Source organism: Ctenopharyngodon idella, chromosome 11, assembly GCF_019924925.1.
Source record: "Ctenopharyngodon idella isolate HZGC_01 chromosome 11, HZGC01, whole genome shotgun sequence".
Classification (NCBI taxonomy): domain Eukaryota; kingdom Metazoa; phylum Chordata; class Actinopteri; order Cypriniformes; family Xenocyprididae; genus Ctenopharyngodon; species Ctenopharyngodon idella.
Genome location: NC_067230.1, coordinates 23,352,651 through 23,379,378, shown reverse-complemented (window position 1 = coordinate 23,379,378; position 26,728 = coordinate 23,352,651). Strand labels below are relative to the sequence as shown.

General features: G+C 36.2%; 1 protein-coding gene across 1 annotated transcript in view; it reads right to left on the bottom strand.

Moving 5' to 3' along the window:
* Positions 1-2,247: 2,247 nt before the first annotated feature.
* The window catches only part of nhsb (Nance-Horan syndrome b (congenital cataracts and dental anomalies)), a 58,790-nt gene continuing 34,309 nt past the window's right edge, over positions 2,248-26,728 (bottom strand). Inside the window, 7 exon segments of the mRNA XM_051913503.1 lie at positions 2,248-2,325; positions 2,327-2,392; positions 4,026-4,088; positions 4,493-4,537; positions 7,252-7,296; positions 7,922-8,061; positions 9,060-9,212. Of these exon segments, the coding sequence (XP_051769463.1) occupies positions 2,248-2,325; positions 2,327-2,392; positions 4,026-4,088; positions 4,493-4,537; positions 7,252-7,296; positions 7,922-8,061; positions 9,060-9,212 (590 nt within the window).

Below are 26,728 nucleotides of genomic sequence, written 5' to 3'. Positions count from 1 at the left end.
CACTTTCAGGTGGAGGAAGAGTTGGGGAAGTAGGTCTGGACCTGGGTTGACAGGCTTGCATTTCTGTACTTTCTGATGACTTGATGCATTCAATAACAGTTGTACCCGTAGCAGCACTAGAGTTGGACAGAGACCGGTAAGGGTCATTTGATTTCAAGTCATTGTGGAGCCAGAGGTCTGCATAGTCTGCTTGCACAGCACCTTCATCCTTAAAGGAATGTGTGTCTGAGGAACTGAATGGAGAAGAGCAGTCAAGTATGTCCCTGACATTCTCCACTCCCCATGCGCCAAGTGACTCAAGACCTGCAGTCTCAAGGTGCCCTGCAGAACCAGCCAAGTCAAGCTGCAGTTTCATCTCCCTGGAAGACAAGGGCAGTGGCAACTCACACGTAATCTTTGGTTCGCTCTGCTCTAGAACGTTCACACCACTGCTTGTTTCCTTTAAAGAAGAGCTACGTTTTGGTGGGGGTGGCTTGGCCTTTGGTTTTCTTAAGGAGAGACACGGTCTGCCCAGTGTCCTGGTGGCTCTGTACTCTGACTGAGGGTATTCACCCATGCCAGGTGCTATATTCCCACTTGGGCCACAGTCTGGGTCAATGGCTGCATAGTTGTAGTAGCTTCTGCTACCTTTAAGACCACAGTCAAAGTGCATGGAGGAATAGAATCCTTCAGTGTCAACGATGTAGTGCATCTCAGATTTTCTAGTGGATGCTTGGTCACCGAAGCTCTCGTAAGTTTCCCCACTAGAATAACTGGGGCAGCTAACGCCGCTCTCATCCTCTCTGGAATGCTTTGGGCTGAAGTCTTGGGGGCAGGGCTGATCCTGCTGGTCCTGGGCACAGTTCCACTCACCATCACTAGCAGTGCTGACCCCTGCATCATCCATCTGATCAGTAGCCGATGAGGTAAAAGAATTGGATCGTTGCCCCTGTCCTTGTGGCTTGTCCATGTGGTAGGGATCAATTATGAAGCCAGTGGTATCATCAATGACATGGGACCCAGTATTGAGGGAGAGTTCTGAATCACAGTGCGAGGATCCAGTCAGGGGAGGGGAGGCAGCAGGCGGAAGAGTCTCAGACGTCTGCGATGGGCAAGTGGAGCTGCTTCCGCTCCAGTTGCCACTCGAGGACTGGTGATCCTCTTTATGGTCGATCTGGCTGCCAAGCACTCCTGTAGTTGAGGCAGAGTGGATGGGGCTGCTGAAAGTATCTGAGCTGGATGAAATCTCACAGCTACCCATGTCAACTTTGCGTGGGAGCCTGGATCTGCCTCTCTCGATCCATGCGTGGTCAGGGCTCTCTGAATGCTGCATACGCTTGAGACTTCCAAACTGTAGCTCTGGCATGGCTTGGTCATCAGTACTCTCTTCCTCATCCTTTGGAATTCTCTGTCCTGGACCTGGCAGGAAGTCCTCAGCTTCATACGGAGAGAGCTCCTCATCTTCCTCTTCATCATCTTCATCATCATCATCATCATCACTGTCATCTTGGTCCTCATCCAGAAGTCGGCCACCCTCTCGTGGTAGACTTCTGGAACGAACACGAGTGGTTGTTGCTGCAGCATACACAGTATCAGAGCGATCCGGCAGAGAGGTAATGTTTCCAGTGGAGTGTGAGAGAGAAGCTGGAATTCCCTGACCCCTTTGGGCACGGATACGCCTCCGGGATGGAGCAGCAATCAGGAAGTCATCTGTCTGACAGCCAGAGTCCTTGGTGTGCAACACTCGGCCACTCAGGGAGAGCTCCTCATGCCATAGCGACTTGTGTGGGTTGGCATGGATGATCACTGTTCTCTCTCTAGCCACAGGTGATTCATCAGAATCTACAGGTAAATTAGAAAATCAATAATTAAACAAACTATATGCAGATATAATGGAAGAAAATGTGATATGCAAATGTTATATGTAAAATGAAGAGAAGTTTTGATATAAAATGATGAACTGGAACTTTAGATAGTATCTGTTTGCCATACCCATGTCTTGTTGAACCCGTTTGGGGATGCCAGTGATCGTTTTTCGCCTCCTGAGTTTCCGTCGTCTCTGTAGAACCGACTGTGAATGAACAAGAGAGCAGCGAGCACTGGCTTCTCTGTCAAATCCAACACCTGTGAAGAAAAATAATATAGACCATCAGTACTAGCAAAGCATATGTCATAGTCCTCTTTTTGTGCAAGTTTGTATTGAAGTAGTTGCTTTACCAGAAACATTTATTGGAATGATACAGGATGAAATCACTTGAGAGTCATTCTTTATTCTCTCTTCTGGTGTGGGAAGAGGCAGGGCTTTGGACCAGTTGGTCTGTTTGTCCAGGGTGGTAGGTACATTGGGAACAGGACATTTAGGCCTATGGCTCATCACTGGCAATTCTCCATCTGTTTCTGTGTTGGTACCAGCCTAATATGGGATTATATTAGAATGGTTAGCTGTATTTAGAACCAGATTGATGATTTAAGATGTCAATCCAAATACACAGAATGTAAACACAGTTGAATGTAAGAAAAAAATGTTATCTATAGGATCACAAGTTTTTATACAGTGGCCCCAAAAACTTCTTACTTAAAGGTGCAGTAAGTGATTTTTGAAAAACGCTGTTGAAAAGTGGATCGGACTGGGTACCAATCAGCAGTGAGAGGCGTATACACTCATGATGGGGGAGGAGAGAAAGCTCAGTGCGACAAGATGACTATAGAAAGAGAGAGATGGCAGAGAAAATACAAAAGGGGAAAAGGCCAGGGGAATATAACTTTAAAAAGAAGGGTTACGATCAGGCAAGAGGTAGGACCCGCGTTAATATCAGAGAAGCTTTCCAGCACTGGAGAGACCTTAAGGAGCAGGAAGGCCTGAAAGTCCTTTTTACTTACTCCTTTTGGTTTTCTTTTTGGTGATCGCTATAACCCCTTAATCGTGTCACATTTGTAATGTATTAGTTACTTGGACTATTGTGTTATGTAGGGAGCTGTTCGTGAAAACCCTGGGATGACAGGCACAGCAGATTCTGTCAAAGTTTTTGCATGTGTTGCATAGCATGTATGTGAATGTGGGGGTGGAGGCATCAAAATAGGGGTGTGTTCCTTTTGGGTAGGGGCGTGTTTGTTTTGGTGATTTCAAAAATCAACAGCAGAAATTGCTTACTGCACCTTTAATGTACGAATTTCAGGGCAAATATACACTAAGTATACAAAATAGCTAACCAAGCGGCAACTTCTCCTCAAATCTAAGACATTCATACATTTAAATAAGGCTTAAGTGTCCAAACACTTTTTGGCAGCAACAGTATGAAGTAGTCATGTATATACAGACATGAATTGTCAAATTCCCATTTTTCTGTGTTGAAAAGAAATTCAGCTTTGATTATGAGGCAGAGAGCAATGGAGAAGACAGACAGTAGATATTTTTTTTAGAACAAGAAAAAAATGCATGCAAATGTATAAAATATTGTCTTTATGAAGGTCAGGTTTCAGCCTAAATAGTAAATAAGCTAGAAAGGAAACCCATGGAAAAATCATTAAATAAATCTGTTCTACTCACACAAAAAGTAGCAGAATAGTATTCAACATCAAAGCAAAAACTATAAGGAAGGATCTTACTATATTAGATCTCTGTGTGCTACGTATGCCAAATGCAGTATATCACAGAAATATAGTAATATATTTATATATTATATATGTATATTGTCCCAAATGATACTGAGATGTCCCATTTAAAATAATTTTAAAAAACTTATGATCATTTATATAATAGCACATACTCAACTGATTTTGGTTATAAATACAAAAATATCGTATGAAATAATTTACTTAATTATCATTAGGATTTACTCGTACATGGAACTATGATGATGTTATTAGCAATCCCATTATGAATCATTACAGATTCTTTGCAAAAGAAGAGCAAACAAACTAAATAGCTAAACAGACATATTTACACATGGAGGACGTCTTGTCCTAACCTAATCATGTTAGAACAAGGAGAAACAGAAAATGTTAGGAGTTAGAGGTAACAGGCTGTCTTTAACAGGGCAAAATACCTTTCTCATCCAAGGAATGAAGTAACAACACTGAACAGGGGAGGAGGAACGGGAGCGCTGATACTAAAATTAAAAGATGGAAAACAGAACTAAACCAATGACAAAAAAAAAAAAAAAAAAAAAATGGCATCATGTGTTTGATTTCTTAAATCAAAATAAAAAGCTGTCAGGAAACAGGGACGACATATACACACAAAACAACACAGACATGCTTTTTTTTTTTTTTTTGCTTTAGAACGGTTTTCTGCGAACAACGCTGAACCACTGAGATGCTTGTGGTTCACATCTGCATCATACAAGCTGAAATGAAAGGTAATCTGATGGAGAAGGAATTTACTAAATTTGATTGCTATGGAAGGATTTGAATCAATCTGGCATCCATCCCATGGTCTTGTCAAAACCTGTATTTTCGGGGTAAAATAAGGTCAGAGTCCTGTTTTTACATCACAAAAAATGATGTCATTTACCTTTCTGAGGACAGGTTTAAATTCAGCCTCCTTGGCTGGTCTCTCCTGCAGCAGTTGAATGTAAAGAACAAAACAGATAAAGAACCCAGAATATCTTCCACCACCCTTAAAGGGTTACAGTAGCTCACCCAAAAATGAAATTTCTGTCATTAAGTACTCACCCTCATGTCGTCCCAAACCTGCAAGACCTTCGTTCATCTTCGGGAACACAAATTAAGATATTTTTGATGAAATCCGAGGGTATTTGATCCACACATAGGCAGCAACGTCATTGAACCTTTTGAAGTCCAGAAAGGTAGTCGAAAACATGGTTAAAATAGTCAATGTGACTACTGTGGTTCAACCTTAATGTTATGAAGCGACGAGAATACTTTTTGTGCGCATAAACAAAAAAATAATGACTTTATTCAACAATTTGAACCATTGTCATATGTAGTGAACTCAGTGCAGGCTTCCTTGTTTACGTCCGAACGCCAACTCAGTATTGGCCGAAGCTGAACACGTGAGCAGCACGACGCATGCATGTGATGCTGACACAGGATCCGGCCAATGATGATCCGGTATTTGGACATAAACAAGGAAGCCTGCACTGAGTTCACTACGTATGACAACGGTTCAAATTGTTGAATAAAGTCATTATTTTTGTTTTGTTTTTGAACCACTGTAGTCATGTTGACTATTTTAATCATATTTTTAACTACCTTTCTGGACGTCAAAAGACGTCAAATGACGTTGCTGCCTATGTGTGGATCAAATACCCTTGGATTTCATCAAAAATATCTTAATTTGTGTTCCGAAGATGAAAGAAGGTCTTACGGGTGTGGAACGACATGAGGGTGAGTCCCTAATGACAGAAATGTAATTTTTGGGTGAGCTAACCCTTTAAAATCACATGCAGCTGCCCATTTCTCGTGCATGTTACCTTATGAAAACATGTAAAACATTCAAAAGATGTAAAACAGAATGACAAAAGCAAATGCTAATAAATAACCTCCTCATTCCATTCACCTAGCATACTGGACAAGTTGTTTTAGATTTTATTGCTCTACTATGGTATGTTTTCAGACCAATGTTTGAGTGTTCCTACACAAATTTAGTTTAGTGACATTCTTCACTGTACATTCTCCAGTGTACTAAGCGGTTGGACTAAGTAGCATTTTAAGGCCAATTCACACTGCACTGACAGACGCTGACCAGCGGCGTTAGTCAACAGATTACAGTACGTCACTTCTCAGAAATTCCAAAACCCGACAAACACTGATTCGACATGTTCAAATGGCGAAAACGAGAGCCGACCAGGCTCCATGCTGTCAGGGGAAACACACTGATCCGACAAAACCTGTTGCTGTCTGTCACTGCAGTGTGAATTGGCCTTTACACTTAGCACTTATGCACTGAAACTTTAGTGTAAAAAAGAATTATAGGGCATTAAACATGCATTATTAATTATTCTAGCAATAATTCATCTATATTATTTAACATATTCAGTATTTTTGCAGTAAAAGCGTAGGGATGCACCGATACCAGTACTTGTACTCGTACTCATAAAAATATCCCCGATACCAAAGACCGATACCTCACGTGACTTAACTGACAGAATTTTCTGTGCACAGAGACACCGACGGCAGCAGCAGAAACAATGTCAGCCTCAGAGGTGTGGAAATACTTCAAAATTAATAACGATACAAACACATTGCGAACTGCATGCTTTCAATCACAATTCGTTATCGATTAGTGAAGGCGGGATAGGCGGAATCGCGCTGAATGACAAAGACCATTCAGGCGCAAGGAGAACGGAACGCGCGCTGTCTGAGAGAACTGGGATCGCGCGCTTTCTTGCGCGCGATCCCCGTTCTCTCAGACAGCGCGCGTTCCGTTCTCCTTGCGCCTGAATGGTTAAATGCACACATAGTTGTCAAAATGTCCATCATGTGGAGTATCTCACGTAAATACAGTCGTTATGGCTTAAGTGGACGTAAACATTTGGGTGAAAACAGGATATGGATGACAGGATATCCATGGATTCGGTCTTAAAGGGACCGTAGCCTATATTTGTCATTAATGTTAATAAAACAACAAAATATGTTAAATAAATGTATACATGGTAAATAAACCTACTGTATCTTAAAAACAAGTTTATTTAATTTGTATTTCTATAGCATTTGTTGTATTGTTTGTAATTTGTTTGTAAATTTCTTTTTATATAACAACAATTATATATTGGTAATTATGCCCTTTGAAGGTTATTGGACATTGTGAAATTTTTGTTCTTTAAGTTCTTTAAAAATTATTACTTTTTTCATTAGAGTAATAATAAAGAAGCTGTTCTACATTCATTAGTCTCGCTGTGTTGTTCTTGGAAAACTGCAACATCAAAAAAAAAAAAAAAAAAAAAAGGAGAGAGAGAGAAATTAATAAATGTATAGCCATCGGTATCGGCGAGCACTAGAAAAAAAGTATCGGTACTCGTACTCGGTCCTTAAAAAATGGTATCGGTGCATCCCTAAATGCAGGAAAATATAAAAATGAAGATTTTCATATATTTTCCTGTCCCATACTGGACACTGAATACAGAATCAACGTAAAACAGAATTCAGGTAATTTGCCATTTAATATTTGGTTTATTAACATTTTTCATAATGTTTTGTAATGTTCTCGGGATTGAGGAAGTTAAAAAACCATTTTGAAATATGGCAAAATATGATATAATGCAATGGTATCACAAAACAATACAATAAAAGCAAACAGATAGTCTTTACCTTCCTCTGGATAGTATGCACATCACTCTCTCTAACGCTCCTCTCCTGGTGTGCATGGCAGGAGAGAGTGTGCTATCTTAGGCCAAAAATATTTTGTTGGTCTTATAACAGTTTATGTTTTGCAAGATAAACAGTACTGGATTAGGTCAGCACTTGACATTCAACATAAATTCTGGGTCCTTGAAACAAAATCAGCTGAAAACCACTGATCTTTGGACCTCCTCTCTATAGAGTGGTGCAGGGATGACTTCAAAACCCGGAAGACAGTGGATCCCTCAAGAGTTTTTATAATGGGGTTTTTCAGTTTATGAGTAAAACTCTGTGGTAAACATAAGTTGACGATACTTGGGTGTTTTGTTCTGCAATGTAAATTACAAACGTTCTTATCTAGTTACTTATTAGAAACATGTTTTTTTAAAATAAACATAAATTCGTGTTTTTGATATGGGTGTGTGTAATTTATGTTATAGATCAAACTGTCCAAATATCATCAACTTATGTTTACCACAGACCTTAATTTACTCATAAAAAAAAAAAAAACATTATAAAAACCCACAGTAAAAAAAAACTTGAGGGAACCACTGGCGAATTAGTCTTCAGGGTTTTGACGTCATCCCTGGACCACTCTATATGTACTACAAGAGTGGAGATTAAATGTTTTGTGCCTTACCAGGCGTGAGTGTCGCCCCCTCTGCTCCCGCCTTCTGAGTTTGTGAGTTGAAGGGAAGGTTGGCATGGGCGGGGCCACAGATATTGATATGGTGACCCGACCGCGCTCTCTGCTGGTTGAACGCTGACGCTGCTGCTGGTCTGTAAAGTACACACACACACACACACACACACACACACACACACACACAGTTCACTAAGCCATTTTAGTCTAAACTAAAGTATGAATTATAACAACTTCTGTTTTACAGAATTTACAGACACGTTCATGCTGACAATGTAAAATCAATGTTCTGGTCACATTTTATGTGAAATTAATGTAAGTAAAATTGATTCAAGGGAAAAATATAAATTATGCTATGATGGTTCACAGAGAGCTTGAGGCAATGCCAGATCAAATTTCATCATTGAAACACAAGGTGGCAGTATGAATCAGATGTTCAACACTAAACTCCCCCAACATCTGCCTCTAAAGACATTTGATTCCTTATACACAGATAATTTAATATCTAATATTTACTATAGACAATTTAATTGTTATTTATTATATATATATATATATATATATATATATATATCTCCACATAAACTTCAAGTAAAACATATTTAAAGGTTTACCTGCAGGAAAAATTTATGGAAAAGTGTGGTTAAGCAAATATCAAATTATTATCAAAAAATCTTTCAATATATACTGAGAATTAAATAGATCTCAAAGGTGGCATACAGCGAAATGCAACTGGAAGATAGACAGTAGAACTACAACAAAACCTAAATAAAATATGGCGATTATAACCCAATGGTTAATGACCTCTCACTAAGGTCAGAGGTTCATTTCCAGGTAGACTCAGGAACTTGATAGATGTTTAGACAGATTGAGGACTACATAGAAACACTTTATTGATCCCTGAGGGGAGCTCCAGGATCATAATTCTCTTCTATCCTGATATGTCACTTCTCTATGCTGATCTATCACCATTGTGGCCCTGGGCAGACCACTGAACCACAAGGGGAATTTGGTTACAATTGTTGTGATATAAGATACATTTGGATGCAAAGAATGTTATACAAATCAAATGGCCATTTTGACCCCACTATGGTTTGGAACCAAAAAATGTAGGCCCAAAAGCCTCAGTCAGTACCTCTGTGCAGCGCCCGCAGGTTGAGCTTGGCATGTCGGTGTAACTCCTCCAGACATGGTGGCCGTGTACAAGTGTGGAACAGATTGTGTTGCTGATGCCATGAAGCCTGATAGTGGGATGTCAGTTTACTCTCAACATCCAGATTTGATACCGCTAGAGAGAAAGACAAGGTCAGAAAATTGAAATCTGTACAGGATTCCTATTGGAACATCTAAGATCCCATTAGGGAAAGAATAATATTCTATGAACAGAGTGAAATTCCAACATTTTTTATGCTTATTTGATTCGACTGAAGACTCCGTAATGTTTATCAGAACCCATTGTACTTGTATTGTTTTGGAATAATGTATAGCTATTGAATAGTTCATGGAAATCACAAAGGACTAACAGGAGTTTTAATTTACTTGTTATTTTGTGTCATGTTGGAATCCTATTAGGGCATTTCCATGAGGACTCTTCAGATAGGCTCCAAATTATTAAAGGGATAGTTCACCCAAAAATGAAAATTATCCCATGGTTTACTCACCCTCAAGCCATCCAAGGTGTAAATGACTATTTTCTTTCAGACAAACATAATCAGAGATATATTTAAAAATATCCTGGCTCTTTCAAGCTTTATAATAGTAGTAAACGGGGGGCATGTTTTGAAGCCCTCCAAAAATGCATCCATCTCCAACTGTGTTTGTCTGAAAGAAGATAGTCATATACACCTAGGATGGCTTGAGGGTGAGTAAATCATGGGATAATTTTCCCTTTAAGGAAATCCCAAAAGGAATACTACTATATAAACACACACACACACACATATATATATATATATATATATATATATATATAAAAAGAAAGAAAAGTTTCTTGAGCATATGAGCAAATGAGCATATTAGAATGATTTCTGAGGGATCATTTGAAACAGAAGACTGGAGTAATGGTGCTGAACATTCAGCTTTGTCATGACAGAAATAAATTACATTTTATAATATTTTAAAATATATGAAAATAAAAGTTATTTTAAACTGTAATAACACTTCACAATATTACAGTTTTTACTGTATTTTTTTAATCAAATAAATGCAACTTCAAAAATATTTTTTTTAAAAATCTTGACCCAAACTTTTAAACGGTAGTGTATGTTTCCATATTTATTCACTGTAATCAGTATGATTAATTACAATACAACAAATGACATTCTAGGGAGAGGAAGGTGAAAGACGGCTTCATTAGTATTTCTCCCTCTATCTTTTTTTCCTTTTCCCCAGCTTCCTGTCTCCTATAAAGGAGCATCTGCCCATCAGTATTCAATGCACTGTGGTCCCCTTGAACTACCCAGAGTCATCTGTATCCAAGCAACCCTTCATATCTAATTTACAACGAATTAGCAGATCCTTATCAGGCTGTGATCAGCAGAATAATACCAGAAATGCATTTCCTCCCTTAGAAGACCACAGACAAAAGGGTGGAGGGCTGATGATGATGGACGCTTAGGAAAACACTGGATTTTAAAGCAACAAACCCTTTGTTGTATGTAAATGGAACAAAAGTCATAGGACATATTACTCAAAAGTGTAATACAAAACAGAAGTGGCTTCTCAAAGAAGGGTCTGGGAATATTTTTTCCCCAGACTCTGGTACATGCAGGGTTTTCCTGGAGGATGCCCCAAAGGGCTCTTATATTTCTGTCTAAATATGTCTATATATGATGCAGATAGTTCAAGCTGACAGTCAGAAAGAAAACATTTTAGTGCTTATTAACCATGAGGTAAACCATGACAATAGCCAAGTCTTTGACAGAAATGAACACAAGACCTCTCTCTCTCTCGCTTTGCATGTTGGGAGTTTGGGTTATGGGAGCCACAAATGGGTGAGAGGAGTTTTATTTGTTTTAGGAGTTTTTCTTGTTTAGTTTTTTCTATTTTTTTTTTCCTTATGTTTTCTTTTGCTTAGTTAATATATTGATTAATTAAATTTTGAGTATTATATGTTTCGTTTTCGGTAAGTTTTAGACTTCGTGGCGGAGGCCTGAGATGGAGGCTCACCCAAGTGGGGGTGTCGCCTCACTCTCGCTCCGTCATGGAGTCAGGTGTGTACCTGACGCTGACTCTAATGTGGAAGACGTGCTTGTCGCTGTTGGTGAGCAAATTGGATACAAAAATATTATATCAGCGTCAAGGATGAACAAAGCCGTGGTGGTTTTCCTTAAAGAGGAAAGTGTGGTGAGAAATTGGCGTTTGGATAAATGGAACATTTACTATTGTTTCACCGCTTGTGTCGCAATCTGTAAAAGTTACGATCTCTAACGTACCCCCCTTCATACTAAACAGTGACATTGAAAAAGAATTGTTGAGGTTTGGAAAAATGGCCAGCGAAATGAAAATGATTCCGTTGAGGTGTAGGAATGAAGCATTGAAACACGTGTTGTCTTTTAGGCGTCACGTGTTTATGTTTCTTGATCCAACCATCGCTTGATATTTCTTTCCGAATTAAACATGAGGGTGAATCATACATGATTTACGTGAGTACCGGAAACTTGAAATGTTTCGAATGTGGAGACGTTGGGCATAAAAATAAAAAAAAATCACTTGCCCACATAACAAAACACACCTGGAAAACAATATAAATGATATTGAAGTCATTTCTAGTGTACAGATTGGAGAAAATGTAGAGATTAGTGAAGAACCAAACAAAACAACAACTGATGGGAAAAACAAAGATGAAAATGCGGTGGAAGGGATGAGTAATCAGAAGAAAAGAAATTCAACTGGAAGTGTAGTTGGTAGTGGTACTGAAAAGAGAGAAAATGTGTGTGTAGGTGCTGATGATGGTGATAATGAAGATGGAGAGGAAATTACTATGACTTTTGTATCTAGTGATGGAATACAGAAAGGTCGAATTTTGGCAGTTCAGGTTAATTTATTGGGTTTTCCATTTGTGTTTGTTAATGTATATGCACCCAATAGTGGTGCAGAAAGGATAAAGGTTTTTAAAAATTGTCAAAATATGTTGGGGAAATATGATAAAAATAGTCTAGTGTTGGGTGGTGACTGGAATTGCACATTAGATTTTATCTTAGACAGGAATGGAGAAGAACCTTGTCCTCTTTCTGCTACTGGTTTAAATGATGTAATAAGCAGTTTTGATTTGTGTGACGTTTGGAGATCAAAACATCTGGTAGAAAAACAATATACTTGGTGTAAATCTTCAAGTGACCATATCAGCTTTGCTAGATTAGATTGTTTTTATTTTAATAAAGACTTTTGTAATAGAATTTTAAAGACCTGTATTTACCCCACTGGTTTTTCAGATCATCATTTATGTATGATTGTTTTTAATTTACAAAAGACAAGATGTCAAAATTATTATTGCCATTTTAATGTAAAATTGCTTTCTTTTGTGAAAAATTAAAAATTCATTTATTTTGGGCAAAATGGAGAGAGCAAAAGACTGATTTTGATGATGTTGTGCATTGGTAGGATGTTGGAAAGGCACACATCAGGATTTTTCAGCAAATGCAAATCATTGTTGAGGGTTAAGTAAACCAGTGTCAGTACGTAGAGGTATTAGACAAGGCTGTCCTTTGTCAGGAATGCTATATTCTTTAGCCATCGAACCTTTGCTTTGTCAATTGGGAAAAAATTTGGATGGCTTTCTAATTGAAGGACAAAAAGCTAAACCTAAGTTTTCTGCCTATGCTGATGAAGGTTTTATTTTTTCAGTTCTTCCTTCTGTTTACAGACAAAGTATAAAAGAAATCAGCTGTGATAAAAAGAGGGGGAAATGAAAGAAAGTTTTCCTTTGCTTTTTTTTTAAGTTAACGAAAAATTTGGTGGTATTCAGTGAGTTTTGGGGACAGGCTGAAGTGTTGTTTGTAGTTGATCAAGATGAGTTTAAGTGTAATTTTTTTTTGTGTGTGTGAATTTGTAAATGTATATGTATTGATGTTAATGTAAGTATGTTATATGTGATAATCTAAATTTATTGTTATTGTTTGGGAATAATTTTTTTTTTTTAGAAAAAATGTTATTTATTAATCTTAGTGAATAAAAAATTGTTAAAAGTCAAGTCTCTCTCTCTCTCTCACACACACACACACACACACACGGACATCTGGTAACCCAATACAAGCCCTTTCTATAACCTTAACTCTAACCACAAGCAGAGAACCATTAAAATGAACAATGTTTTGAGTGGTTTTACTCAGCAACGCTAACCTGATACCTGCTTTTTACACTGTTAAATGACTTTTCATGTTTTATGTTAACTTGCATTGATAAATGAGAGAGCTGAAGACTAAATGTCAGAAATGAGCACAATTAATCATAAATTTGCAAAGTGGCATCACTTATTTACAATTAAGCTACACTTAAAAATTAATGAACTGCATTGGACAAGATTTCAACGTTAGCATCAAACAACTTTGTGTCTGCAAAACAAAAGATGCAAGGCCCTTTTTCAAAACTAACTTTTTACTTTTAACCCAATGCTAATCAACTAGTAAAAGAATAATTCTGTTTGTTGAATTTTGTCTATACAAAAGGGAAATCAAATGTCACTGGCCCATGGGAAATAAAGTTAACTTATAATAACTTATAAAATAAGTATAAAATAAATTATATAAATATATTTTATTTAGATGCCAGTGAAAACTTAATTGTATTGATTAGATTTAAATGTCAGCTTAATATTTCAGACGGCTTTGAACTACTTGTCTCTTAAAGTCATCTGATTGACACATTACTGATGGATTCAGACCTGAGCCAGTGAGTGGAATTTAAATCTGGATTAAGTGCATTCATGCTTCAATTGAAATTAAGAGCCTCCCATTGATAGAAAGTCTACAATAATACTTTGTCTCTGGGAGTGGGCCAGTTTTTGTTTTTGCTTCACCTGCTTGAGCACCTTATTAAATTTCCTTAGTGATTTTTTCAGTCCTGTAAGCAATATGGAAAATCCACTGTCTTAGTGAAACTATGTACAAGTATACCAGTTAAGTCACAGATAAAAGCATGCCAAATCAGTATTGCTTAAAATAACATGCACAGACTGTAAAATAAAACATAGCCTATATACACCATAGTTCAAAAGTTTGGGGTCGATACAAATTTTTACTGTCTTTGAAAGAAAATACAGTAAAAAAATATATAGTAAAAATAGAAATATTGTGAAACATTATTACAATTTAAATCACCGGTAACATTTTGGTCTCATTTGTTAAAATTAGTTAATGCATTAGTTAACATGAACTAACAATGATTTTACAGCATTTATTAACCTGTGTTAATACTAATAAAAATGTTCATATTCATGTTAGTTCACAGTGTATTAACTAATGTTAACAGATACAACTTTTGATTTTAAAAACATGTTTAGATTGACATTAACTAAGATTAATAAATGCTGTAGAAGTATTGCTCATTGTGTAGTTCATGTTAACAAATGAAACCTTGTTGTAAAGTGTTACCAATATACCTGTTATTTTACTTTCAGAAATCATTCTAATATCCTGATTTGGTGATCAAGAAACATTTCTTATTATTATCAGTGTTGACAACAGTTGTGCTGCTTAAACTTTTTGTGGAGATCATGTTGCATTTTTTATTTTTCAGGATTCTTTATGCATAGAAAGTTCAAAAGAACAGAATTTATTTAAAATATAAATCTTTTACAACTTTATAAATGTCTTTACTGTCACTTTTGATCAGTTCAATGAATCCTTGCTGTAAAAAAATACTGACCCCAAACATTTGAACAGTATATATATATGCATCAGCATTATGTATCCTTTACAGAGAAGGCAATCCCAGAATGCACTGCGACAACTTTAATGAAAACAATAAATCCAAGATGGAGGATGATGTGAGAAAAACACTGATTACACATAAACGTATATTTCATTAAATATCTGCTTAGTAAGAAATTGTTGGAAAGAAGTTGGTGTTTTCATCTAAGCCCTATCTCACATTCTCCTCATCTAACCCTCCCCTCCATTTGGACGTGTGCTGTAATGATGTGCGAATGCGGTGAACAGACTATTACTCAGCACTGCTCTGCTGTTCTTTTCGTTTCTGCCCCATATTATCAAGTACTGATCCTCATGCGGCACATACATGACCTCCATCGTGCACGCTCTGTAATCATTCCTTCCGCACTTGAAATTTTTGGACAAGTCATTCAATTGTAAATGAGTTCAGCCAAGGAGGAAGTATGCTTTGTATGTAACATAGTAGGGTAGAGTTACATATATCATGTTGTAATATAATAGTCTGAGACTCTTATTATGCCATTAGTCACAGTTAAGATTATTTCTACTTGTGCACAAAGGGACTTCAAAAAAAAAAAAAAAAAAAACTCTACAGTACAAAGCACACATGGTTTTCATGCATGTCTTCAATGAGCATTACAAAATTTAAATCACAAAAACATCAAAAGTCTCAATGGCCAGTTAAGTGCCATTGAAAACCACCGTTACAGGAGAGTTCGATTCATATAGAGGTCAGTGCTTAGTGAGTAAGCAGTACACTGCAGTATAATTGCACCAGAATGAAAAATAAATGAGTTAAAACGATGGTCATCTATATTGTAGTTCATGGACTACCTGCATTCACCTCTGCAGGGAACCTAGATCACTATCCTTGTCTGAAATCTAGTCGTCTTACCTGTTGTGCCCGCTCTCTGGCCTGCGTTTTTACTACCCCTTTTTGTCCTCCTCCTTTTTTTCAAACCACAGCCAGGTATCTTCCTCTGAGAGTTACCCATCTCTCCCTGGACTGAGCATACAGAATGAAGGAGTGAAGGATTCTGCTAGCACTACTGCAAGACTGGGAGAGCTGCTCTCTCTCTCTCTCTCTCTCTCTCTCTCTCTCCCTCTTTTTCTTTCTTTCTGTCTCCAGCAGGTGCACAGTCAGCAATGTGAGTCAGGACTCTGCCAGCAGCAAGGCAAAGAAAAGTACCGATAAATCTCTAATTAGTAATACAGAAGGACAATACAGAGAAAAAAGTTTCTAATTAAAATAATGAAACTACCAAAATATCCACTGTTATACAACCATACCATATACATCCAAGTATCCACATTATACAACTACACAATCCTGCTTAGAAAATATCACAGCTCCGTCCTGGTGGAAGGAAATTTCACATTGCAATCTGACATCAACTTGTGACTATTTTGGATGCAGATGTATCGAATTTTTTTCTAACTTTTAGCATCATCACTCCAGTCTTCAGTATCATGTGATCCTTCAGAAATCATTCAAATATGCTGATTTGGTGCTCAAGAAGTTATTCTTATTATATATATATTTTTTCAAGATTCCTTGATGAATAGAAACTTAAAAGAAAGGCATTTATTTAAAATAGAAATCTTTTGTAACATTATAAATGTCTTTACTGTTACTTTTGAACAATTTAAATGTGTCCTTGCTGAATAGAAGTATTAATTTCAAAATTAAATAATAATAATAAAAAAAACCTAAACTTTTTAACAGTTGTGTATTGGCTATTGGTTGTGTATCAGTCTATACTGATTACAAAATAAAAATGTTCACCATAAAAGTCTAGATCTCTAACATGCTTCATGGCACAAACATTTAACAAATGTAGGCCGATAATGAACCACTGAAATAAAATAAATTTAAAATTTTCTTTTTTAAATAAAAGTTCAAGTTGAAAATATGACTTTTTCAAATAAACAAAAAATGAAATACTTGTGAATTAATGTGAGGTTACACTATCATTTTGCTATAAATATCGGATTAAAAATATCAGCCTATTTTACTTATCAGCGTGATATCGCTAAAAAGAAAAAGTCACATTTATCAGCCAACATCAGTATGACCACAAATGTATTGGGTATCTATGCAAACTTTGCAAGGTAAAAGATACCAGACTACATTAAATTACATTCCCGCTACACAAATCAACGTTGCAGATCTTCTTTTATATACAGATGCTCCAGTCATTAGCAGTCAGAGCGTTAGCATAGTTGAATCTAGGTCAAGCTTGCCTAGCAGAGAAAGACATTGCTGAGATCTTGCTGGGGAAAATCAAATAGTGAATTTATCTATTGGTAGACTTAATATTAAAGCACTAAACAGCATTAAACAAGAAACATGAGAAACCCGCATGCTCTAACTGATCAATGATAAATGCATTTATTACATAAAAGCAGATTGTTAGCTGTAGCAGTCCAGCTGCCTGCTGTACAGATGGAGATTGACTCTCTCTCTGATGGGGGCTGGGGACTCTGTGTCTCACAGCTGGTCCCTCTGCAGGAGTGCTAAATACCCATTGATACTACACAGCACTAACAACTCTACGGACTATATCTATCAATATATCTGGACCTCTTTGAGGAGCACTTTCCTTCCTTCTACAGCAGGGGATCCCAATCTTTACACCAGCTGAACCTCTTGTGACCTGTATTATTTTTAAGTACCAACTGAGATGACAAGACAAACTTTCAGTAAATTTTATATTTTAAGTAGCTGTTTTTGTTTTTTAAATTAGCATAAAATTATATATCATCATTTGATTTAATTTTAACACATTGTATTGGCATTTTTATCAATCTCATGAACAGTGTTAAGGGTTGCATTACATGTAACGCTAGTTACGTAATCAGATTACTTTTTTCATGTAACTAGTAAGGTAACGCATTACTTATTTATTTTACATTTGGTATGAAAGGGCCTTCTGAACTTTTTTTTGTTATTAAACAACAAACAATCCTGGCCCACATGAAAAAAAAACAAAACAAAAAAACGCAAAAGTAACAGAAACACGTTTCTTTCCATAAAAGTAAATAACGCAATTAGTTACTTTTTTTTTTTTTTTTTTTTTAGGGATTTACGCAATACTGTTACACATTAGTAAAAAAAAAAAAGAAATCACACAAAAGTAATGGTAACACATTTCTTTCTATAAAAGTAACTAACGCAATTAGTTACTTTTTTTAGGGATTTACGCAATACTGTTACACATTAGTGAAAAAAATAACACAAAAGTAATGGTAACACATTTCTTTCTATAAAAGTAACTAACACAATTAGTTACTTTTTTAGGGATTTACACAATACTGTTACAGATTACTTTTAAAAGTAACTTTCCCCAACACTGCTCATGAATGCCATGTCAAATAGTGACCTAACATGGTACCAAAACTGGTATATTTATATATACATTATATACTGTACACTACTGTTCAAAGGTTTGGGGTCAGGGAGTTTTTTTTGGGGCGGGGAGGGGGTGAAAAAAATGCTTTTATTCAGAAAAGACGCATAAAATGGATCAAAATTGAAAGTAAAGACTTTTATATTGTTACAAGTAATGTATTTTAAATAAATGCTGTTCTTCTCTTTATCAAAGAAACCTGAAAAAACAAAGTTTCCACAAAAATATTAAACAGCACAACTGTTTTCAACACTCTCTTGAGCACCAAATCAGCATATAAGAATGCATAAAATGTATATAAACCAAGAACACAGAGGAATGCTTAACATCAAAACGCAGTAATTAACAATTTATATCATAAATGTATTATTTTATTTATGTTCCAAAGGTTAACACTGAGCTATTTATGCAGATGCATGCATTTTCTTAAAATCCAAAGCACTTCATCCTAAAAGCATATCACCACCCTCCATTTAAAGGGGGTCTCTGATAAGATAAGCCTGATTTGAGGGCACCATGCCTGGCTGGAGGGTGAAGAATGAGGGACTGTTGAGACTTGACTTATAGACCTTTACAAATGAGCCATAGCAGAATCACTGAGGCATGAGGACTGACCGCTGCCTGTAGTGCCGACCACTGCACTGCTCCAACACGCACACACTACAAGTATATTTTAAAACCAAACTCAGCTCATAACAATCAAAGATTAAAATATTATTAGGCGAGGATCAAGCATATATTTTTTAAAAAGCTACTTATTCACTTTGATTCCTGTTTTAGCTTCATCATTCATTCTGAGCCTTTTTCTCCACAAATAATAGAAGAGAGTAATAAACAGATTTCAGACAGAGGACAAGATAAGCAGATCAGATGGGGTGTTGAGTTTAAATGTAGGGCAGCACTGTCTATTTTATCTCACGCAGTTGTTTTCATCTGATTTTCGAAAATTCTTCACATTTATTTTGCATAAAATGAGAGTTGACGCTTCACAGTTACAATGGCTATCAAAAAGCATCATAAAACTACCACAAAAGTAGTCCAAATAACTTGTGCACTATAAAGTTCTCTGAAGCCATACAATAGACATATTGGACTACTTTTACAGTGTTTTTTTTTTTTTTTTTTTTTTTTTTGAAGCATAACAGCTAGCAACTGTCATTGTGTGCTGAAAAGCTGTGTGACGATTCTTTAAAGTGGGATTTTTGGGAAACTACTCATAATCAACAACCTAAATTCATCAGTTCTTTCTATAAGACATGTGTCAAATCAACCCTGCAAATGCCCCCAAAAATCAAAGGGGATGAAAATGCCCCTATATGAGTTCTTGTCTTAGCCTATATTTCTATATAGTATAGTTATGCAATATTACACAAGAGTGCTGTTCTTCACGAATATCAGCATGATTGCAAATGTGATGTTGATTTCATCCAACTGTTCATTAAACAAGAAGTTAATATTGCATTATAGACACAAAATTGTAAATATTGTCTGTTTTTGCTCTGTTTTGCCAATGAAAATAGTTCCAAACAAAGCCGCAAGAACTGCTGTGTCTCTCTGTTCCTGAATCAGCTGTTTGAACAAATCAGTTGAATGAATGACTCAGTGACTCACTCATTAAGACTTACTGGCAGTTTTTTTTTTTTTATTAAGTATCATTATCCGTAATACAATGCAGGGAACAAACCTCAGCCAGCTAAAGCATCCATGGTAAAGAAAGACAACAGTCGATCAGCATCGCCAACGCTGTAATTCAGCATGCGACAACACAGCACTTTATGGTTTACACAAGTGCATGCTCCAACATGTCAGACAAAACATGGACAGACAGTCTGTGTGACAGAGACATCATGACTATGGCAGGCATAGCTTTTCTAGTACAAATAAAAGACAATCTCAGATAGAGAAATAACAAGATGGATGGATTAGCAATTTCTGAATAAAAGTAGTTTGAAAGTAAATCCTACACCAATTTTTTTCAGTGTATCCCAGGAAAGAGAGAGAGGAAAAAAAACATTAGAAAAGAAGAAGAGATGCAAATATTATAAAGATATATAAGATATATATTCAGATATATAATAAAGCTTGGACTGTCAAAACAGACCAAACAGTAACTGATCAAGAAGTATAAACGAGCTACATTATTTCACAATATTAATAAGAATAGCAGTTTAAACCACAAGAAGAGAGAACAGCATTATCTGACCGGACGAACTCGAAAGGAATGCACGGAAGGACATACCTTTGGATCTGACAGGAACACAGCAGGCAAAAGCCATTGTTACGGAGAGACAGCTACATCCAAATGTCCCTTAGCCAGGTCGGCTGCCCTTCAACACTCATTCCTTTCCTCTGCATGCATGCAGACACATGCTAGCGCACAAGCTCACCTGCTGTGGTTCGCGGCCATCAACCACATAAACAGACTAACCCTAACACCAAAGTAAGCCCATCTGCAGCATCTGCACAAACACTGTTCCATTTCCACCTTAAGACCCCCCCATTTCTAGGGGCATATTGCAGGTGGTACAGTCTACTCTGAACTCCGTTTGCCCTTAATCTTCTAATGGGCCAGTGTAAAAGCTGGTCCAAAGGGGGATTTTAATCAGGAATACAAAAAGAAGGGTGTTTTGATATGATTATTCCTGCAAAATCATACACAGAGTTTGTATAGACTAGTATAAATGCAAAGAAATTAGTTTTCTGTCCATAAATTAGCTAATTATACACTCATCCAGTTCAGAGACAGAGGAGTTTCTTTGTAATTATTTGAGGAATAGAGGAAAAAAACATCAGGCTAGAAGAAAAGATGCAAACATCTTTCAGTTTCAGAGTTTGGACCATCAAAACAGACCAAAAAGTAATTGATATAGAAATATTAATGAGCTGCACGATATAAAAATGAATAGCAAATTTAACCACAATCATGATTTCTTGTACCAATCATACACAGAGTTCAGAGACCTTTTCTGTCCATAAAGAAGCTATACATCTGCCCAGTTAGGAACTGAGGAGTATTTTATTAAAGTATTTCTCATACATAATAAGTCATACATAAAAGTCCTTTCAGCGCAATGTAATTGGATAAAATTTGAAACGTTGTATTATTATGTCATAATAATAGCTTGTCGCTCAGTGTAGAAATCAAAGTGAATGAGAGCCCCCATGTGTACATATTTGAGAAGTGAACATCCTTGTGTGCATGTGCGAGCATGCATTTGAGTGTGTGTGTGTATTTGTACAACTAAATTTGTGAGGACCAGTTTGAGTTTTAGACCACTGGAGTGAGGACAATGTAAGTAAAGGAGGACATTTTGACCAGTCCTCACTTTCCGAGACCCCTTTAAAGGTCTGTTTGAGGATTAAGACTTGGTTTTAGCTTTTAGGGATAAAGTTTTGATTAGTTTTAGAGTAAGGGTTTGGGTTAGGTACTCAGTGTTAGAGTTAAATCATGTTAAATCATGATGTGTAAGGTTAGGGTAAGGAGCTAGAGACTGCACTGTATCAATGAATGTCCTCGCAAAGAGCTGCACAAAAATGTGTGTGTGTGTGCGTGTGTGAGCAGTACACACCGCAGTCCCTCTGCCTGGAATAATACAGACCTTCCCGCTAATCCATGTTAATCTGGTCATCCTGTGCTTGTGACCTTGGCGTCAAATGGACTGACGGTAGGTGAGTGTTTAGTACAGACAGAATCACGTTGGCAAACATAGAAATACAGGTCTGGCCGCTTGGGCCGGCAGCTTGTGTCTCTGCAAGATGCCCATTAACAGCACATATTCACATGCTTGGACTTGGGGAGAAGCCAATATGGCTATTGCAATGACAGGCGTCTGAGGTGAAATTGAGCTTATGTGTGATTTTGCGGTCAGTTCAAACTGCAACATGCAGTATGTAAAAGCAGAGCAGTTTGTAGTTGATGACATTAAAAGGAGGATTTGCAGCATTGTCTGACAATGGTGTGATGCCCAAATGCACACTTTAGCCTATCTTTTGCAGACAGTCACAAGACATGGGAGGTATGTTTTCTGTATGACCCGCATGGAGCACACCTGTTCTATTCTTTCCCCAACCTCTCGCGTCACACCCTTCCTCTGCCTTTTTTTTTACAGCGACTCTCTTTAATATCACACTTTTTATATGTGCAAATGGACCAGAAACAAGTGAATGCACTGTAGTTCCCATCAAACTGAAATGCACCACTTTCTTAGAGCTGAAAATCATTACCGCTGTACAGGAAGTCATGAATGTCACAGATTAAAAAAAAAAAGAAAAAAAGTCTAACAGCTGTTGTCTTTCTCTTTCCGGAATACTCTAGCCCTTTTTCCAGGGATCACTCTTCTTATCTGCTTCCCATCTGTATTTCTGGCCATACACTTACACACACATGAACTTGTATTGGTATTTCTACTTTCTAAATAATGAAAGTGTGGGTATGTGGGTTTGCATGGGTAAGAATTTCTCAGACAGGAAGAAAAAAAGTCTGTTTCATCACGCTCTGCTTTGATTTGTCTGTGGCTTATGGCGCTTTGTGATCCTGAGATCCAGGTCGCAAGACTGAACTGAAGATCCTGGACTGAATAACTTAGTATCCTGTGTATACACATTTGAGTAGAGCTGCACAAAAAATAATAAAAAAGAAAATATGCCAGCTCATCACAATTTATGGAACAAGCTTACATCAGGAAAATAATTATTTAAAGCATGCGAATGAAAAAGCATGTAAAAGTTTAAAGCATGTAAAAGTTAAAGAAAACTGTCTGAAAAGTGTTAAAGAAAAGTGCCACTCACTGATTTTTAATCAACTTAAATTTGAAGAAAAAAAGTTAATATAATTATTTACTACAATAATAATAATATGATTTAAGTTGCATGATCATTAAAGGTAAATGGATGGTGATGCACTTTGTTTAATTAAAAAATTATAAAATCAAATATATAATATAATATACAATAATACATAATTTAAAATAAACATATAAAATATATAAATATAACATATACACTACCAGTTTAAGTCTCTTATGCTCATTAAAGGGTTAGTTCACCCAAAAATGAAAATTCTGTCATTAATTACTCACCCTCGTGCCGTTTTACACCCGTAAAACCTTCGTTGATCTTCGGAACACAAATTAAGATATTTTTGTATAAATCCGATGGCTCCGTGAGGCCTACATAGGGAGCAATGACATTTCCTCTCTCAAGATCCATAAAGGTACTAAAAACATATTTAAATCAGTTCATGTGAGTACAGTGGTTCAATATTAATATTATAAAGCGACGAGAATATTTTTGGTGCGCCAAAAAAAAAACAAAATAACGACTTATTTAGTGATGGCCGATTTCAAAACACTGCTTCAGGAAGATTCGGAGCGTAATGAATCAGCGTGTCGAATCATGATTCGGATCGCGTGTCAAACCGCCAAACTGCTGAAATCACGTGACTTTGGCGCTCCGAACTGCGGATTCGACACGCTGATTCATTATGCTCCGAAGCTTCCTGAAGCAGTGTTTTGAAATCGGCCATCACTAAATAATTCGTTATTTTGTTTTTTTTTTTGGTGCACCAAAAATATTCTCGTCGCTTTATAATATTAATACTGAACCACTGTACTCACATGAACTGATTTAAATATGTTTTTAGTATCTTTATGGATCTTGAGAGAGGAAATGTCATTGCTCCCTATGTAGGCCTCACGGAGCCATCGGATTTAAACAAACAAATCTTAATTTGTGTTCCGAAGATCAACGAAGCTCTTACGGGTGTAAAACGGCACGAGGGTGAGTAATTAATGACAGAATTTTCATTTTTGGGTGAACTAACCCTTTAAATCTGCATTTATTTCATAATAAATACAGAAAAAACAATAATATTGTGAAATATTATTACAATTTAAAATTATGTTTTTCTATTTTAATATACTTTAAAATATAATTTATTTCTTTGATGCAAAGCTGAATTTTCAGCATCATTACTCCAGTCTTCAGTGTCACATGATCCTTCAGAAATCATTGTAATATGCTGATTTATTATCAATGTTGGAAACAGTTGTGCTGCTTAATATTATTTTATAACCTGTGATACGTTTTCAGGATTCTTTGATGAATAAAAAGTTAAAAAATATCAGCATTTATTTAAAATATAAATCTTTTGTAACAATATACATTACAATTCAAAAGTTTGGGGTCAGTAATTTTTTTTCTTTCTTTTTTTTTTGAAAGAAATTAATACTTTTATTCAGCATGTGTACTTTTGTAATTAATACTTTTATACAGCATGTACTTATTCAGGATGTGTTAAATTGATAAAAAGTGATAGTAAAGATTTATATTGTTAGAAAAGATTTATATTTTGAATAAATGCTGTTCTTTTTAACCTTTTATTCATCAATGAATCCTGAAAAAAGTATCACAGGTTATAAAATAATATTAAGCAGCACAACTGTTTCTAACATTGATAATAAATCAGCATATTACAATAATTTCTGAAGGATCATGTGACACTGAAGACTGGAGTAATGATGCTGACAATTCAGCTTTGCATCACAGAAATAACTTATATTTTAAAGTATATTAAAATAGAAAACCATAATTTTAAATTGTATTAATATTTCACAATATTATTGTTTTTTCTGTATTTATTATGAAATAGATGCAGCCTTAATGAGCATCAGAGACTTCATTCAAAAACATTAAAAATAGTAATGTTTCCAAACTTTTGACTGGTAGTGTGTAAATACATAAAATATGTTTATTAATATTAATAAATAATAATATGTGGGGATTTTAATCCAGTTTTGTCAATCAAAAAAACAATATTTTCTCAACACTGGCCCCTAGTGCTAAAAAGGAGACAAGGCAGGTTGCAGCTCAAAACTCCCAATTTTCATAAGCTATATAGAGAATGCTGCATTCGTCAGCAAAAAATGTAAAATGGTAAGATTAATGTTTGAAAAAAATATTTTTTTATTTAACATTTATTTAATAGGCCTATAATCCAATATTTGTGACCCTGGACCACAAAACCAGTCATAAGGGTCAATTTTTTTTTGATTTATACATCATTTGAAAGCTAAATAAATAAGCTTCCACTGATGTATGGTTTGTTAGGATAGGACAATATTTGGCCAAGATACAACTATTTGAAAATCTGGAATCTGAGGGTGCAAAAAAAATCTAAATATTGAGAAAATCGCCTTTAAATTTGTCCAAATGAAGTCCTTAGCAATGCATATGCATTCACAATAATACATTTTTGATATATTTATGGTAGGAAATTAAAATATCTTCATGGAACGTGATCTTTACTTAATATCCTAATGATTTTTGACAAAAAAGAAAAATCGATAATTTTGACCCATACTATGTATTGTTGGCTATTGCTACAAATATACCCGTGTGACTTATGACTGGTTTTGTGGTCCAGGGTTACATTTGTTCTTTAAAATGATGTCCTCAATTAATTGACTTCTTGATATTTGTTTCTCTTCATACAATAGATGATGACAAATAAATAGAAAGAAATGGAGAAAAATCTGCCTGAGGGAGAGAAAGTTATCAGTGTTTGTGATCAGTGTCACAGACACCTCTAGGATAAATGGGAGGTAATTTGTCATTCACAGCACAGGATCACAGAGCCACGACACCTCAGCTCCTCCTCCTCTGCCATCACAGAGACTCACCTGAGTTCACAGCAGGATGTGGCTATTACACTGAGGCTAATTATGCTAATCACATTAACTACCTCCAGGCATGACCCTTTTGAAGCCTACCTTAGGTGGGGACGTCTGCAAGTGTGCACATGCAAAATTTGAAACGGAGACAGTGTGAGGAAATTGTGCTGTGAAACAATGTTTATAAGAGTAGCTAAAAGTAAGATACACAAGTTAGACTGAAAAACCTGCTACTAGCGAAACCAAACAAAGTGACAAAAATAATCATAATAATTATAAAATGAATTGTAAACAGATTTCCTAAACATTACACTGAAATAAATAGGAATGCTAACGGATAGCTTCAACGGATAGAGTCAATGCCACAGCATCAGACCACTAAAACAAACAACGCATTGTTGAAAGCACCACAGAGCCACAGTGTTTACACTCAACCAACAAACAACGTCTTATAGTCATCTTTGCAGATTATACTGGGATTGCTGAAAGAATTTTAACAAGAAAGAAAACGACACTTCAGCTTTAAGCAGTAGGTAGAGCTCATATGCCGTTTTTGGACATATGTATGGCTACTGTTCAAAGATCTCTTATGGTCACCAAGGCTGCATTTATCTGCTTAAAAATTCAAACACTTATATTGTGAAATATTCCTGTGATGGCAAAGCTGAATTTTCAGCATCATTACTCCAGTCTTCAGTGTCACATGATCCTTCAGAAATCATTCCAATATGCTGATTTGGTGCACAAGAAACATGATGATCAGAAAGTTCAAAAGAACAGCATTTATTTGAAATATAAATCTTTTGTAATGTTATAAATGTCTTCACTGTCACT